The 14,590-nt window shown below is 38.4% G+C and overlaps 1 protein-coding gene across 1 annotated transcript; it reads left to right on the top strand.

Annotated features, from left to right (window-relative positions):
- Positions 1 to 1,449: 1,449 nt before the first annotated feature.
- LOC149213600 (uncharacterized) lies at positions 1,450 to 6,828 on the top strand. Its single transcript, XM_089392057.1, has 4 exons — positions 1,450 to 1,916; positions 2,041 to 3,124; positions 3,245 to 3,523; positions 3,665 to 6,828. Exons 1-4 carry the CDS (start codon positions 1,534 to 1,536, stop codon positions 6,629 to 6,631), a joined length of 4,713 nt encoding a protein of 1,570 aa, XP_089248183.1. The 5' UTR covers positions 1,450 to 1,533; the 3' UTR covers positions 6,632 to 6,828.
- The last annotated feature ends 7,762 nt before the right edge of the window (positions 6,829 to 14,590 follow it).

Below are 14,590 nucleotides of genomic sequence, written 5' to 3'. Positions count from 1 at the left end.
CCCACACAAGGTTGTAATTTGAAATCCAACTCCCTTGTCAAAGTTGTACCTGTGATGCCTATCCAGCCCTAATCTGTCCGTGTAATCAGTTAATGTGTGTACGAGTAGTGAGGTAAGAATTTCAAATTTAAAGTATATTTTGAGTGTGATGATTTCTTAATTTTAATATTTATTTCAAATATTTTATTATTAAATTGGTTGATTTCTCAATTTTAATATTTATTTCAAACATTTTATCACAAAATGTTGATGGCCAAAATAAATTCACTATATTTGACGAACAAATTGCTCATATCAAACAAATTGCTAATTTAACAGACTTTTAACCATTATTATAATATTATCTTTATGTCCCTCTCAGCCAACTGTTTCCATAAAATAAACATAAACATAATGGGAGCAAAGAATGAAATTTGACAGACCTCACGAGGTGATTTGTTTGTCAAATATAATTAAAAATATTGTAAAATTATCAAAAATCACTTTTTGAAACCGTGAAAACCAGTCGTTCAGGTGTGAAAACGGGCAAATTTGTCCAATAAGTCTGTTTTCAAATTCCAGCCCTACCCGGAAAAAGCTATCTCCAAAGGACTCAACGCGTGATCAGTGGTCTCCATTGTCTACTGCTACTCTCACATGTGGTCTCCATGTGGTGTTGTCGGTGGCGAGATGCTTCCACCCAGTAAATTCCCAAGTCGCTTCCTTAAATATTAATATAATATAACATAATATATTGGTCACAAACTTTATGTCCCTCTCTGCCAACTGTTCCCATAAACTAAACATAACAAAGTAATCATCCATCGGGAAAAAGCTATCTCCATACGACTCAACGCCTGATCAGTGGTCTCCACGTGGTGTTGTCGGTGGCGAGATGCTTCCCCTTTTTCACCACGAAATTGCCAAGTATGACATGTGGGTCGGCGGTAAGTGCTCTCCATGTGGTGTGGTCGGTGGCGAGATGCTTCCCTGTTTCACCCACTAAGTTCCCAAGTCGCTTCCTTTGATGAGTAGTATTTCGTGACACATTATAACTCCTCTTTCTACCTTTGAATTAGGGTTTCGAAATAGGAGAAGGAGCTCTGGTTTGAAACAAAACGAAATCGTTGCAGTTTTGCTCTTAACAGATTGGGAGAGAGATACACAGACATACCAAAGTCGCGCTGGAACTTGGAAGCAGCTGGTAGCCACTCTGCACTTGTGAGATCAAGACCAACCAGACGAGGAATCTGAAAATATTAAGATTACCAAACCCTGGTTGTAACTTGGAAGCGGCTGGTAGGCTCTTCACACTTGTGAGATCAACTGGATCCAGGTTTTAATCCCAATCTCTCTCATACATTTCATCTTTGTTTTTTCATTGTGTATTCCATGGCAAATCCTTTGGCATCGTCGTCCAACTCGTCTGGCAACAAGGCTCCCTACCAGGTCTTTATCAACCACCGCGGGCCGGACACCAAGTTATCCATCGCCGCCCATCTCTACAATCGGCTTCATGATTTAGGATTTCAAGCGTTTCTGGACAAGGAAGAAATGGAGAAGGGGGACTTCTTCACTTCTCAAATAGCTGCGGCTATAAGAGATGCCTCAGTCCATATCGCAATCTTCTCTCCTCGATATGCAGAGTCTGAGTGGTGTCTCAATGAACTACTACTTATGTTGGAGTCCATGCAGTCGGGCCGGTCAACCATTATTCCAATCTTCTGCGGTGTTAACCCTGCTGACCTTCGATGGACACTTGGCAAAGACGGAGTGTACGCTAAAGCTCTGGCCAACCTCGAACAAAAGAAAACAACCGACTCCCAAACGCATCAAAAGAAGCAGCGTTACGACCCCGACATCATTGAAAAATGGAGAAATGCTCTTTCTAATGTTTCAAATATAGACGGTTTCGACCTGGAAGGAGCTTATAATGGGTGACAACTCCATCTCTTCCTGTTCCTCTTTTTATATTGTTTAGTTTCATATGTATATGACAAATTATTTATGTACGCTTTGCTTACTGCTAATTAGTAATTTTGTTTGTGAATATTAATTCAGTGTGGAGTGGCAACTGGTGAATGAGGTCGTGCAATTGGTATTGGCAAAGGTTAAAAAGCCGCCACTGGACGTGTCCAGATATCCAACAGGTTTGGATCAAAAAGTAAGAGATTTTGAAGAGTTATTGAAGCAGCAGCAAATTGGGGTAACTAGAGTTATAGGAATTGTGGGGCTTGGAGGGATTGGCAAAACCACACTTGCTAAAGAAATCTTTAACCGGGAAAGATCAAATTACAGGCAATCTTGCTTTTTATTTGATATCAGAGAAAAGTCTTTAACTACCTTACAGAGTGACCTGATAAAGGACTTGACTCAATTGAATGTACAAATACGGAGCACTGATGAAGGTAAAGGAAATCTCAAACGAAATCTGTCATCCAAACAAGCTCTCATTATTTTAGATAATGTGGATCATTCTTCGCAGCTTGATGCATTACTCTTACCAGCTAAGGATGCCCTTCATCCCAGTAGCTTAATTTTAGTAACGTCTCGCGATAAGCAGCTTCTTATAAACAATGATATCAATGAGTCAGCCATTTATAAGTTGGAGTGTCTCAATCAGCAACACTCCCAAGAACTCTTCTGCTTGCATGCCTTTGACCAGCCTCGTCCAGTGGCAGAATTTGAGGTACTGGTTAGTAAGTTTGTCGATGCGTGCGGTGGATTACCGTTATCTCTCACAGTGATTGGCGCGCATCTTCGTGGAAGCAGCGATCTAACTCTCTGGAGAGCCCAATTGATCGAAATCTCAAATATGCTTCCCGACGATATACAAAGCAGACTGAAAATCAGCTACGACAGCCTGAATGAAAAGGATAAGCAGATATTCCTAGATATTGCATGTTTCTTCCTAGGAGAAGACAGGGATACTGCCATTCAAATATGGAAGGGACTGGACTTGGATGGATGGCTGGGCCTTTGGAATCTACAGAACAAGTGTCTCATTGAGCTCGACAGCAAAAATAATATAATAATGCACGACCATCTTCGAGACCTGGGCAGAGATATCGGAGAGAAGAATTCCCCGTATCGTTTTTGCCGCCTAACGCAGAACATTCTTGACAATCTGCCGGAGAAATTAATCGTACGTATTTTGAAACATTAAGATTGGTTTTGAAATTAGTGTTGTGGTCTCAATATCGTAATTCTTAGGTTTTGCAAGGATGTCAATATTGTTTCTAACAGTTTCCAGTCAACAATTTAGGTGCGTGGAATTAACATGGTTGAAACGCCGGTGGAAAACCGTGCGGAGCTGGGCGATCTTTTCCGTGGTATGCGCGGGTTGAAGCTGCTTAGAGTTGAAGGGGATTGTTTGGAAGAAAGCATATTCAAGGCTGCACGGTCACAACATCTCATATGGCTCAGATGGGATAGATGTCCTTATTCTTCCCTCCCTCCCTGGATTCCAATCGAGCGTTTAAGGGTTCTGCAAGTGTGCAGGTCGGCAACATTGAAAACACTGTGGGAAGATCATAATATTCAGGTATATATAGTAATTATTTAATCGAGCTTGTTCTTCCCTTATGAAATGGCTTTTGGATATATTCCATCTTGGTAGACCACCACGTTTACAATTGACATCCACGGCCCCAACTCACTTTTGGAAAATTTGTGAACATTGCAGGTACCTTTATACTTGAGGGAGTTGAGTATTATTGACTCTGACCTTTTAGAACTTCCAAAGTCCATAGGTAAGCTGAAGCAGCTCGAAAAATTTGTGCTTCGATATCGATTTTCTAGTCGTCATCTGGAAACTTTGCCAGATGACTTCTGTCATCTGCAGTCTTTGGAGCACCTGAGCTTAATCAACTGCAAGTCAATGAAGTCGCTGCCGGATTGTTTTGGCAATTTAACGAAACTCCAATATATTGATCTGTTCGGTTGTCCGCAGTTGAATATGCTTCCAAATTCCTTTGGGAAGTTATGTAACCTCCGGCAGCTTAATTTAGACTGTTGTGGTTCATTAACAGAGCTTCCAGATTCCTTTGGAAACTTGAGGAATCTCCAACAGGTTAATTTCTCCTGCTGTACTTCATTAAAGGGGCTTCCAGATTCCCTTGGGAATTTAAAGAACCTCCAGCATATTGACTTGTCTTCTTGCTATAAACTAGAAAAGCTTCCAGATCCCCTTGGGAATTTAAAGAACCTCCAGCATATTGACTTGTCTTCTTGCTCTAAACTAGAAAAGCTTCCAGATTCCCTTGGCGAGTTAAATAATCTCCGGCGTATTCAGCTCTATCGTTGTGTAAAACTAGAGAAGCTTCCAGATTCTCTTTGTGAGTTAAAGAACCTCGAACATATTGGTTTGTCAATTTGCCGTAACTTAAAAAGTCTTCCAGATTCCCTTGGTGAGTTAAAGAACCTCGAACATATTGATTTGTCTTATTGCCGTAACTTAAAAAGTCTTCCAGATTCCCTTGGTGAGTTAAAGAACCTCGAACATATTGATTTGTTTTATTGCTGTAACTTAAAGAAGCTTCCAGATTCCTTTGGGAGGTTAAAGAACCTCCGACATATTGACTTGTCTTGTGCCTGTGAATTAGAGAGGCTCCCAGATTCCTTTGGGGAGTTACAGAACCTGCAACGTTTGGTTTCCGGCTATTGTCTAAAGTTGCAGATATTTCCTGAAACTCTTGGAAAGATAAGTTCCCTTGAATGCTTAGACCTCCGACATTGTCCGAAAATTGAAGTATGGCCTCCCCAAGTCTCACATAACCGGTCATTGCTAAAATTATTTTTATCTGGTACAAATTTAAAAGAATTGCCAAGTGATATCGGAGAGCTAAGTGATTTGCAAGTTCTGCATTTAGGAAGCCAATTGAAACGTCTGCCCGATAACATCGGTGACTTAAGGAGCTTACAGGAATTGGAGCTTTCTGGTTGCATTCAGTTGAAACATTTGCCGGATTCCATTAGATTGTTGACCCAGCTGAGAGAGTTGAAAATCAAGAATTCGGGTTTAGAGTACTTACCACCATGCCTCGTGGAGCTGAACAGTCTTCAGCGGTTGGAAATAGAGGAGTGTCCGTTGAGTGAACTGCCACTCAGAAAAGTTGAAGGGGGATTAGTGTTGAATAAAGTGGACGCTTCCATTGTCAACTGTATGTTTGGGCTAAAATACTTAAAACTGTGCCGGACAAACATTTCAGGGTTATCATTTTGTGAAGGCCTTTGCCCAAACCTTCAACATCTCAGCATTCTTGGATGTGGTTTTTTGGTGGAGGTTGTAGAATCGCCAGCAACACTTATAGAGCTAGAGTTGAGCGAGTGTTGTACATTGAGGAAAATAGGACTTTGTGGTCTTGAAAGGCTCGAGAAATTCCAACTCGTAGCATGCCACACAGTTGAGGAGCTGCCAGGTCTTGAAACGTTGGGACGTCTGAAGGAGCTGAAAGTTAACTGCCACTGTCTGAAAAGAATAGACGGGTTGGCGCAGTTGACAGAACTTCAAGTGCTAAACACGGAGAAATGCTGTTCGTTAAAAGAACTTCCAGGTCTGGAACATTTGACTTTGTTGAGGGAGCTTAAAGCCAGTGGGTGTCGGAAAGTGCGGAGCATAGTGGGGTTGGCGCAGCTGCGAAAACTGGATGTGCTAGACATGGAAGATTGCTCTGAGCTGGAAGAAATTCCGGGTCTCGAACATTTGACATCATTGAGGAGGCTTAATGCCAGTGGCTATGGGAAATTGCAGAGCATAGAGGGCTTGGTGCAGCTGACAGGACTTCAAGAACTAAACGTGGCAAACTGCGGTGAGTTAAAGGAAATCATAGGTGGTCTCCAGCGTCTGACAAAGTTGAGGAAGCTTAATGCCTGCGGATCTGGAAAACTGCAGAGCATAGAGGGGTTAGCGCAGCTGACAGGACTTGGAGACCTAAACGTGGCAAACTGCAGTGAGTTAAAAGAAATCTCAGATGGCCTCAAACATCTGAAGTCGTTGAGGAAGCTTGATGCGAGTGGCTGTGGGAAACTGCAGAGGATAGAGGAATTGGCGCGGCTCACAGGACTTGAAGAACTAAACGTGGCAAACTGCAGTGAGTTAACAGAAATTCCAGGTGGTCTCGAAAATCTGAAGTCGTTGAAGAATCTTAATGCGAGTGGCTGTGGGAAGCTGCAGAGCATACAGGGGTTGGAGCAGCTGACAGGACTTGAAGTGCTAAACGTGGCGAACTGCTGCGAGTTAAAAGAACTTCCAGGTCTGGAACATTTGAGATCATTGAGGAAACTTAATGCTGCTGGGTGTCGGAAACTGCAGAGCATAGGGGGGCTGGCACAGTTGACAAAACTTAGAATGCTTAACGTGAAAGACTGCTGTGAGCTAGAAGAACATGGAAGTCTGCAACATCTGAGGTGGTTGAGGGTGCTGACTACGAAGCATTATGGGAAACTGCAGTTACTGGGTGGAGGAATATGGAAGTACCTGCGGCAAGAACGGAAGAAATACAGGCGAGGTGTTGGGGTAGGGCAGCCGCTGCGACACCGCTGGAAGAAACAGACGCTTCAAGATGAAAGGTCAAAAGCAAATATTGGGATCAGAGTACTACATTATTATAATGTTCACCGGTGGCCCCAGAATGGTCATTGCAGTCTGTGAACCGCAGCGAAACGAAGCCCTGTAATTGACATTTTCAACTATGGGTTGTTGTGATATCTCTTTATAGCAGCACTGTTAGTAAAAATGCTCTGAATCATACAGGTTATTGTGAACTTAAATCTTTATTCTGTAATTTGCACTAGCAAATACCAAAAAGTTTGGAAGACGGCTATAAGGTGAAATTTGAAAGTTTCACATTCAAACATTCAAACAATATAAAGTTATAAACGTGTTCAATTTCAATTATACATTACCAAAGATGTTCAATAAATTAGAGTGATTTTCTTCTTTCCTTTTTAAATGGAATACTGTCATTTCATTGACATTTGATGTATTTCAACCATTAACAGTTTCATTTACCTTTATTGAATTGTATTTTTTTTAATTGGTGTTTCATTTTCTTTTATGATATTTAAGATATACAATAAAATGTTTATATTTTTTATTAAAAAATATAATATATAATATAAATTATATTAATTTAATTTTTTTTCTCCCTTATTATAATGTTAAAAATAATTATTTAAATAAATTTAATATATATATATATATATATATATATATATATATATATATTGAATAAATAAATAAAAATTTTATAATAAACAAATTATATATTATATTTTTTTAATGATATCTTATTTTATATAATTAAATATATTATTTCATGGTTCACACAAAATGCATTTTAAAATAACAATATATTAAAGATATTATTTCATGGTTCACACGAGATGCATTTTAAAATAACAATATATTAATAGTTTTAATGTAATAAAGTAAAAAAGAAAAAATGTTATTAAAATAAGTTTGAAATTAGAATACTTTGGAATGGGTGTTTTTTGAAACGTGGGGGAGTGGGTTGCATGGGTTGTCGATGTCTCACCTAGCCAAAGGACCAAGGGACGTGGAAGAACACCCCTGTGACAAATATGAATGTTTCTATACAGTTACATGTCAATCATCATTCAAAACAATAATACTCTAAGCACCATTCACTTAGATCTTAATTGTATTCCCTGTAAACATCTATCAATTGGGACTCCTCCTCTGTGAAGTCCTAGCCAATTGTGATTTTGGCTATGCTTCTCACATTTTCGCCCAAATCGAGCTCAACTTCACAATAGATGGTGGCTAGCACAACTTGTCTATCTCGCCATTGGTGACCTGTGATAGCTTCAATTGTTGTTCTCTATTGTTATGCTCTTCGACACTCCTTCTTAGCAAAAATCGACATCACTTGTTGGGCAACTACCATTTTAAGGGAGTTGCTCCTACTTTTGCTCTATGTCATTGCAATGCATATGGTAATTTCCATACTTCCCGTAGCCTTTAGTTTATTTTGCACTTATCTTCCTCTTGTAGGTCAAACAACCATCCGAAAGCCTTTGCACTTAGGCTCCTAGGAAATTAGAGTTCATATACTAATTCCTACTAATTGAAGTCTTTGGATGCAGCATCATTGGACTTCTCCTGACTTCGCAATATTTTTTGGATCCACACTTCGTCTTTGTTATGAAACTAGCTCAAAAAAAAATAGAAAAGACGGATCAACGCCTTAGAAATAAGCCACTTCAAGGGGGCAACCTCCTTTACATTACACAAATGAACCATTCTTAGATGATACAACTGACAAGACCTCCTTTCTATATATAGATGTCCAAGGGGTCATAATATAATTAGAGCCGACATAACAATAATAATGTAAGGGCACAATAATAACAATATGGGGACTACATGGGCACAACAATATAATAAGGGAGTTGTACTAATGACAATAAGGGGTTACACTAGTAGTATAGGGACTTAACATGCCCCTCTCCTTCAAAAAGTGTTGTCCTCAACGGTTGAGTAGTTCTTGATGCTTAAGTATAGAGTTCTTGTCCTCCCATGTGGAATCTTGAGCGGGTAAGTTCTTCCACTTGATGAGATACTCTGAAATTGATCAATTTCATAGTTGTCGGGTTCTTGTTTTTGTGACTGCTCTAGGTTCCAATATGATTTTTCCTTCCTCGTCAAGTTCTAGCAATGTTGTTTGAACTGGGATCTTCTGCAACTTTTGAATGAGTGGCCACACTTCTTCGTCCTTCTTCCATTCATCCCTTGCTTCGTTTATCTAATCTGGTTGGATAATAGAAATAGCACAAAACAATGCTTCCACATCGTCATCCTCTCTTGAGAGTGCATTTGCAACGACATTTTGCTTCCCTTTTTTGTAGATGATTTCAAAGTCATAACCCAACATATTTGTGACCCATTTTTATTGCTCTTCAGAGGATAATCTTTGTTCTAAAAAGTATTTAAGACTATCTTGATCCGTTTTTACCTTGAAGTGTCTTCCCATTAGGTAAGGTCACAATTTCTTAAGTGCATGTAGTATTTCCAACATTTCCTTCTCATAAATAGCTTACTTGAGATGTAGCCGTAAAAGTACCCAATCGCCTACATCAAAACTTCTTTCACTGCGATGTTGATCTGCCTATTGTTTCATTCGATTTTGCACCAAAGTGGCATTATCCTTTAAAAGTTGGAGAACTTGTTGTTGATGCTCGATGTGATATTTCACTGATTGAATCTTTTTCTTCTTGATATGTACTTCTATCTTAAGAGTTTGAGGAGTCGTAATTTCTTACAATGCATTACAAGATATGGTTGGATTTATTTCTTGATGCTCAATGTGATGTTTCACTTCTTGAACATTTTGCTTCTTGTTATGTCCTTCTATCTTGATAGTTTTAGGAGTGGTAATTATTGCCAATTCATTACAAGATATGGTCGGATTCATTTCTTCTTTCTCGATGTGATCTTTCACTTCTTGAACCTTTTTCTTCTTGATATGTCCTTCTATCTTGAGAGTTTGAGGGGTGGTAATTCTTTCTAATGCTTTACAAGATATGGTCGGATTCATTTCTTCTTTCTCTGGGGTTGGTTCCTAGTGTATATCCTCTTCTTTTGATGTTTCTTGATCCTTTTCTTCCTCCTCTTCACAATCTATGTAAAATAATTTCTTCTCAACACACTTATGACCTTTAATGTATTTGTTATTACAATTGTAACAAAGCCCTTTTGCTCTTTTTTCTTCCAATTGTTGCGGTGTCAACCTTGTAGGTTGTTGAAGGCTAGGAGAAACAAAACTTCCATCTTTATAGTTGTGAGGGGTAGACTTCCTTGTTGCCATAATTTTGCTTTCCACTTTTCTTACCAACCTGAATGCCTTGTCCAATGAATCAGGTTCCCAAAGATGAACCTCATGTTGAATGTTATCCTTTAAAGTCCCTATGGATACATCAATCCTCTGCTTCTCTGGAATATCATTTTCCCTTATATTCAATTTTTGAAAGTCCTCAATGTGCTTTGCCATTGAACACCTTTTTTTTTAGATTTATCAATTGGCTAAAGAAGGTGTTGCTCTTTGTATCCTCATAATGTGCTATCATTTCCTCCATGAAAATTGACCACGTAACAAGTGGTTTACGAGAACAAAGCCCTTTATACCATAACAGTTGCACCTCATGTAAATCAAAATATTGCTCCATCTGTAGTATCCAATTTACTGGATCCTTGCCACCAAACTTCCTCATATCGCATTTTCTTGATTTTAAGATCTCGATCTTGAAACAACTGTAACTCTGTAATTTCAGATCTCCAAGTTTTGAAATTGCATCCTGCAATAGCCCTTTGCATTCTCTTTCTAACCCACAAGTCTAAGCAATAGTGGATTCTGTAAGGAAGAGTTATGTCAAATCTCCCACGATGACCTAATTATAGACTAGTTCAGTAGAGTGCACTTGTACAAAGTGCCACGTGTCACTGTTTCAACCTTAGGATCTGAAAAATATACAAAAAAAACTACATTCCGTCCTCTTTCTATAACTTCTTATGAAATTTCAATATGATTTTCAGAGAGAAAGTTATGATGATTTTCCCAAGGTCACCTGTTTAGAATGTAATTCGGGAGTCTACAAAAACCCTAATTGCCTCAGATTATATCTCCAAAATTATAGCGATAAAAGATCTAAAATTTGGACCTGAGCATCACCAAGATTTCGGTTCAAATGGGTTTTAATTTCAGAGTCTGAACCTTTGCAGAAAAAATATTATAATGAAAATTCCACCATGACCTGTTTGAGATGAAATTATGGAGCTTTCAAAAACCCTAACTTACTCAGATCATATCTCCTACAATATAGCAAGACAAGATCTAAAATTTGGATCTACGGTTTCACGTTACTTTGTCTCAAATGGGTTTTTGCTGTAGCTTCTGAAACATCGCAGAAAAAAGTTATAGCAAAAATTCCACGATGACCTATTTGGAGCAGTGAAACCCTAGAATCCAAAGCTCAGATACCAAATGTTATGAAACCAGCTGACAAAAAGATAGAAAAGAGAGATCAACACCTTAGAAATAAGCCTCTTCGAGGGGGAAACCTCCTTTATATTACACAAATGAACAATTCTTAGATGATACAACTGACAATACCTCCTTTCTATATATAGGAGTCTAAGGGATCATAATATAATTAGAGCCGACATAACAATAATAATGAAAGGGTACAATAATGACAATAGTGGGCTTCTATGGGGCACAATAATAACAATATGGGGACTACATGGGCACGACAATATAATAAGGGGGTTGTACTAATAACAATAATGGGTTACACTAGTAGTATAGGAACCTAACACTCTTTCATTCTCTGGTCTTCTTATTTTCCTTATGCACTTCTCTCTTTGTTTTGTTTTGGTCGATCCTGCTCTTTGTATGCTCACATACCATGGTTTTTGCTTTGTGAACTTAGTCGTCGGTCTATGTTGAAAATGCAACAAGAAAATCCTAATTTAATTTTCCCATGAATTAAATTAGGAATAAAATTGTAATTACATATCACAAGGCAACTTGTATGACTTAACTAAGTTAATTTGACTTAGTTGGTTTAATTAATTCGAGTTGAGGGTCTAACTAGAGTAATTTAGAGTGTCTCCTACTTTATAGCAGCCTTGGTTGAGTTTATTTAGAGTTGTAATTAATTAATTCAATTTAACTGAGTTAAAGTCAGCTAAATTAGTTCCAACTAATGGAGGAACTAGTAGGATGTCAAACAATGGGGTGTTGCCTTCTGTGTTCAACCAATTAACTGATAATTCAACCATAAATAACTCATGCATGTCAAATCGAAGAGTTACCCAGTTGAGATTGGATTTCAAGGGCAGTGCACTATCAATTGTATAAATATCTGAATTATACAGATGGTGCATGCAGTCAGAGGAAGAGCCTAAAGGGATTGCGCAATCCAATGGAGGAAAACTCTTGTTAAATAGGGGCCTAATTCCTCATTGAATAGTGCAAGGAAATAGGAGCTTGGCAAGCAACAGAATAGGCTAAGTATTGGCCAACGTCAGCTTGTGAGGTAGTGAGATAGATTGTACTAGTGCAGAGGTTGCTTATGCTTAAGCAAGCATTGTAAATATTCTTTAGTTATATGATCTAATGCAATATACATATAGGAAGGGGTTTTGAGTAGTGAGCTTTCACCTTAGATAAATCTTTGAGCATATGTGATTAAATCTTGTCTCATGTTTATGTTGTGATTTCTCTATCGATTAATTGTTTCTGTTGATGAGTAGAGTAGATTCAAGTCTATTGTTTTAGTAAATTACAATTAGCAGTTTGAATCTACATAGGAATTTCTACATGGTATCAGAACTCTAAAATCACATTAGAACCAGTCCTTGAAGTCCTTATGTACACTCATCATTAAAGAACTAATGAGTTGTTAGGAGGCAGAGTTATGGAGCCCTAGTTCAAGGCAGATCCTGAAGACCCTATATGCAGACTTATTAATGGAGCTAGAAGGCTGCTAGTGGGCAGATCAGTGAGCCAATTTTTAGTGACATAAAAATTTGTGATCATTGATAATGGAAGAATGAGGAGCAGAGAGATTTACCACAGGGAAATCGAGACTGAGAGGGAGTCTAGTTTTAGAGGGAGCATCCTTATGGAAGCTAGTAGTTTAGGATCTGAGGAGATCAAACTCATTACTGCAGTAGTTGTAGCAGCAATGCAAAAGCAACAACAATATGATTAGATCATATTTTTCCATGCATGCAACCATACCCCCAGGAGTGAGGAGGGGCAATGTAGATCCTTAGTCACATAATTGTAGAAATTTGGGTAGGGTCCATTGAGGTGTTTTTGTCTCATGGATCGTTACCTTGCTACGGGGGCCCACAATATTTAGTAGCAGGATGATCAATGTCAGTCAGATAGTGAGGAGTGCAAAGCAGGATGCTCAATAGAAGAGTCAGTAGTAGCACAATTTTCCCAATAAACAATGGCAGATTGATTCAATGATTATTTATGTTTATTATTCTCAGTTGCATATGTTGTAGTAGAAGCAACAATAGTGAGAGGTGTTGCATGCAATACATTCCAAAGGTACTCTATCGGGGTAGATGAGAATCCCTTTCTTGTTGAGAGGGAGTGTTGAAAATGCAACAAAAAAATCTTGATTTAATTTTCCCTTGAATTAGTCTAGGAATAAAATTGTAATTCCACATCACAAGACAACTTGTACAAGTTAACTAAGTTAATTTGACTTAGTTGGTTCAGTTAATTTGAGTTGAGGGTCTAACTAGAGTCATGTAGAGTGTCTCCTACCTTATAGGAACCATGGTTGAGTTTATTTTGAGTTGTAATTAATTAATTTAGTTTAACTGAGATAAAGTTAGTTAAACTAGTTCCAATTGATGGAGCAACTTGTAGGACGTTAGACAATGGGGTGTTGTTTCATGTGTTCATCCAGTTAAATGATAATTCATCCATAAATAACACTGTTATGTCATATTTGAGAGTTACCCAGTTGAGATTGGAGTTCAAGAGCAGTGTACTATCAGTTGTATAATTATCTTAATTGTATAGATGGTGCATACAGATAGAGGAAGAGCCTAAAGGAACTGTGCAATCCATAGAGGGCCTAATTCTTCATTGAACAACATAAAGAAATAGGAACGTCGCAGGCAACAGAATTGGCTAAGTATTGGTCAGAGTCAACATGTGAGGTAATGAGATAGATTGTACTAGTGCAGAGGTTGCTCGGGCTTGAGCAAGCATTGTAAATCTTCTCTATTTTTGTGGTCTAATGCAATATACAGTTAGGAAGGGGTTTTGAGAAGCAATCTTTCCCCTTAGATAAATATTTGAGCATATGTGATTGAATCTTGTCTCATGTTTATGTTGTGATTTCTCGATTGATTAATTGTTTTCACTGATGAGTAGAGTAGATTCAAGTCTATTGTTTTAGTAAATTACAGTTCACAGTTTGAATCTACAAAGGAATTTCTACATGGTATCAAAGCTCTGAAATCACATTAGAACAAATCCTTGAAGTCCTTATGTACACTGATCATTGAAGAACTAATGAGTTGTTAGGAGGCAGAGTTATGGAGCCCTAGTTCAGGGCACATCCAAAAGAACCTATGTGCGGACTTCTTAATGGAGCTAGAAGGCTATTACTGGGCAGATTGATGAGCCAATATTTAGTGACACAAAAAGGAGTTGTGATCATTGATATTGGAAGAATGAGGAGCAGCTATATTTCCCATAGGGAAATCGAGACTCAAAGGGAGTCTAGTTTTAGAGGGAGCATCCCTATGGAAGCTAGTAGTTTAGGATTTGAGGAGATCAGACTCATTATTGCAGTAGTTGTAGCAGCAGTGCGGAAGAAGAAATAGGGAAGTAGCAACAACAGTACGAGTGATCATATTTCACAATGCATGCAACCATACCTCCAGGAGTGAGGTTAGGTGATGTAGATCCTTAGTCTCAGAATTATGGAAATTTGGGCACAATCCATTGAGATTTTATTGTCTCATGGATCATTACCTTGCTATAGGGGCCCACAATATTCAGTAGCAGGATGATCAATGTCAGTAAGATATTGAGGAGTGTAGAGCAGGAGG

This window comes from Pinus tabuliformis, chromosome 1_1 (assembly GCF_031772625.1).
Source record: "Pinus tabuliformis cultivar Carrire ecotype Pingquan chromosome 1_1, CPIR1, whole genome shotgun sequence".
In the NCBI taxonomy this organism is placed as follows: domain Eukaryota; kingdom Viridiplantae; phylum Streptophyta; class Pinopsida; order Pinales; family Pinaceae; genus Pinus; species Pinus tabuliformis.
The sequence above is the reverse complement of the archived record's forward strand: the minus strand, read 5'-3'. Positions and strand labels throughout refer to the sequence as shown.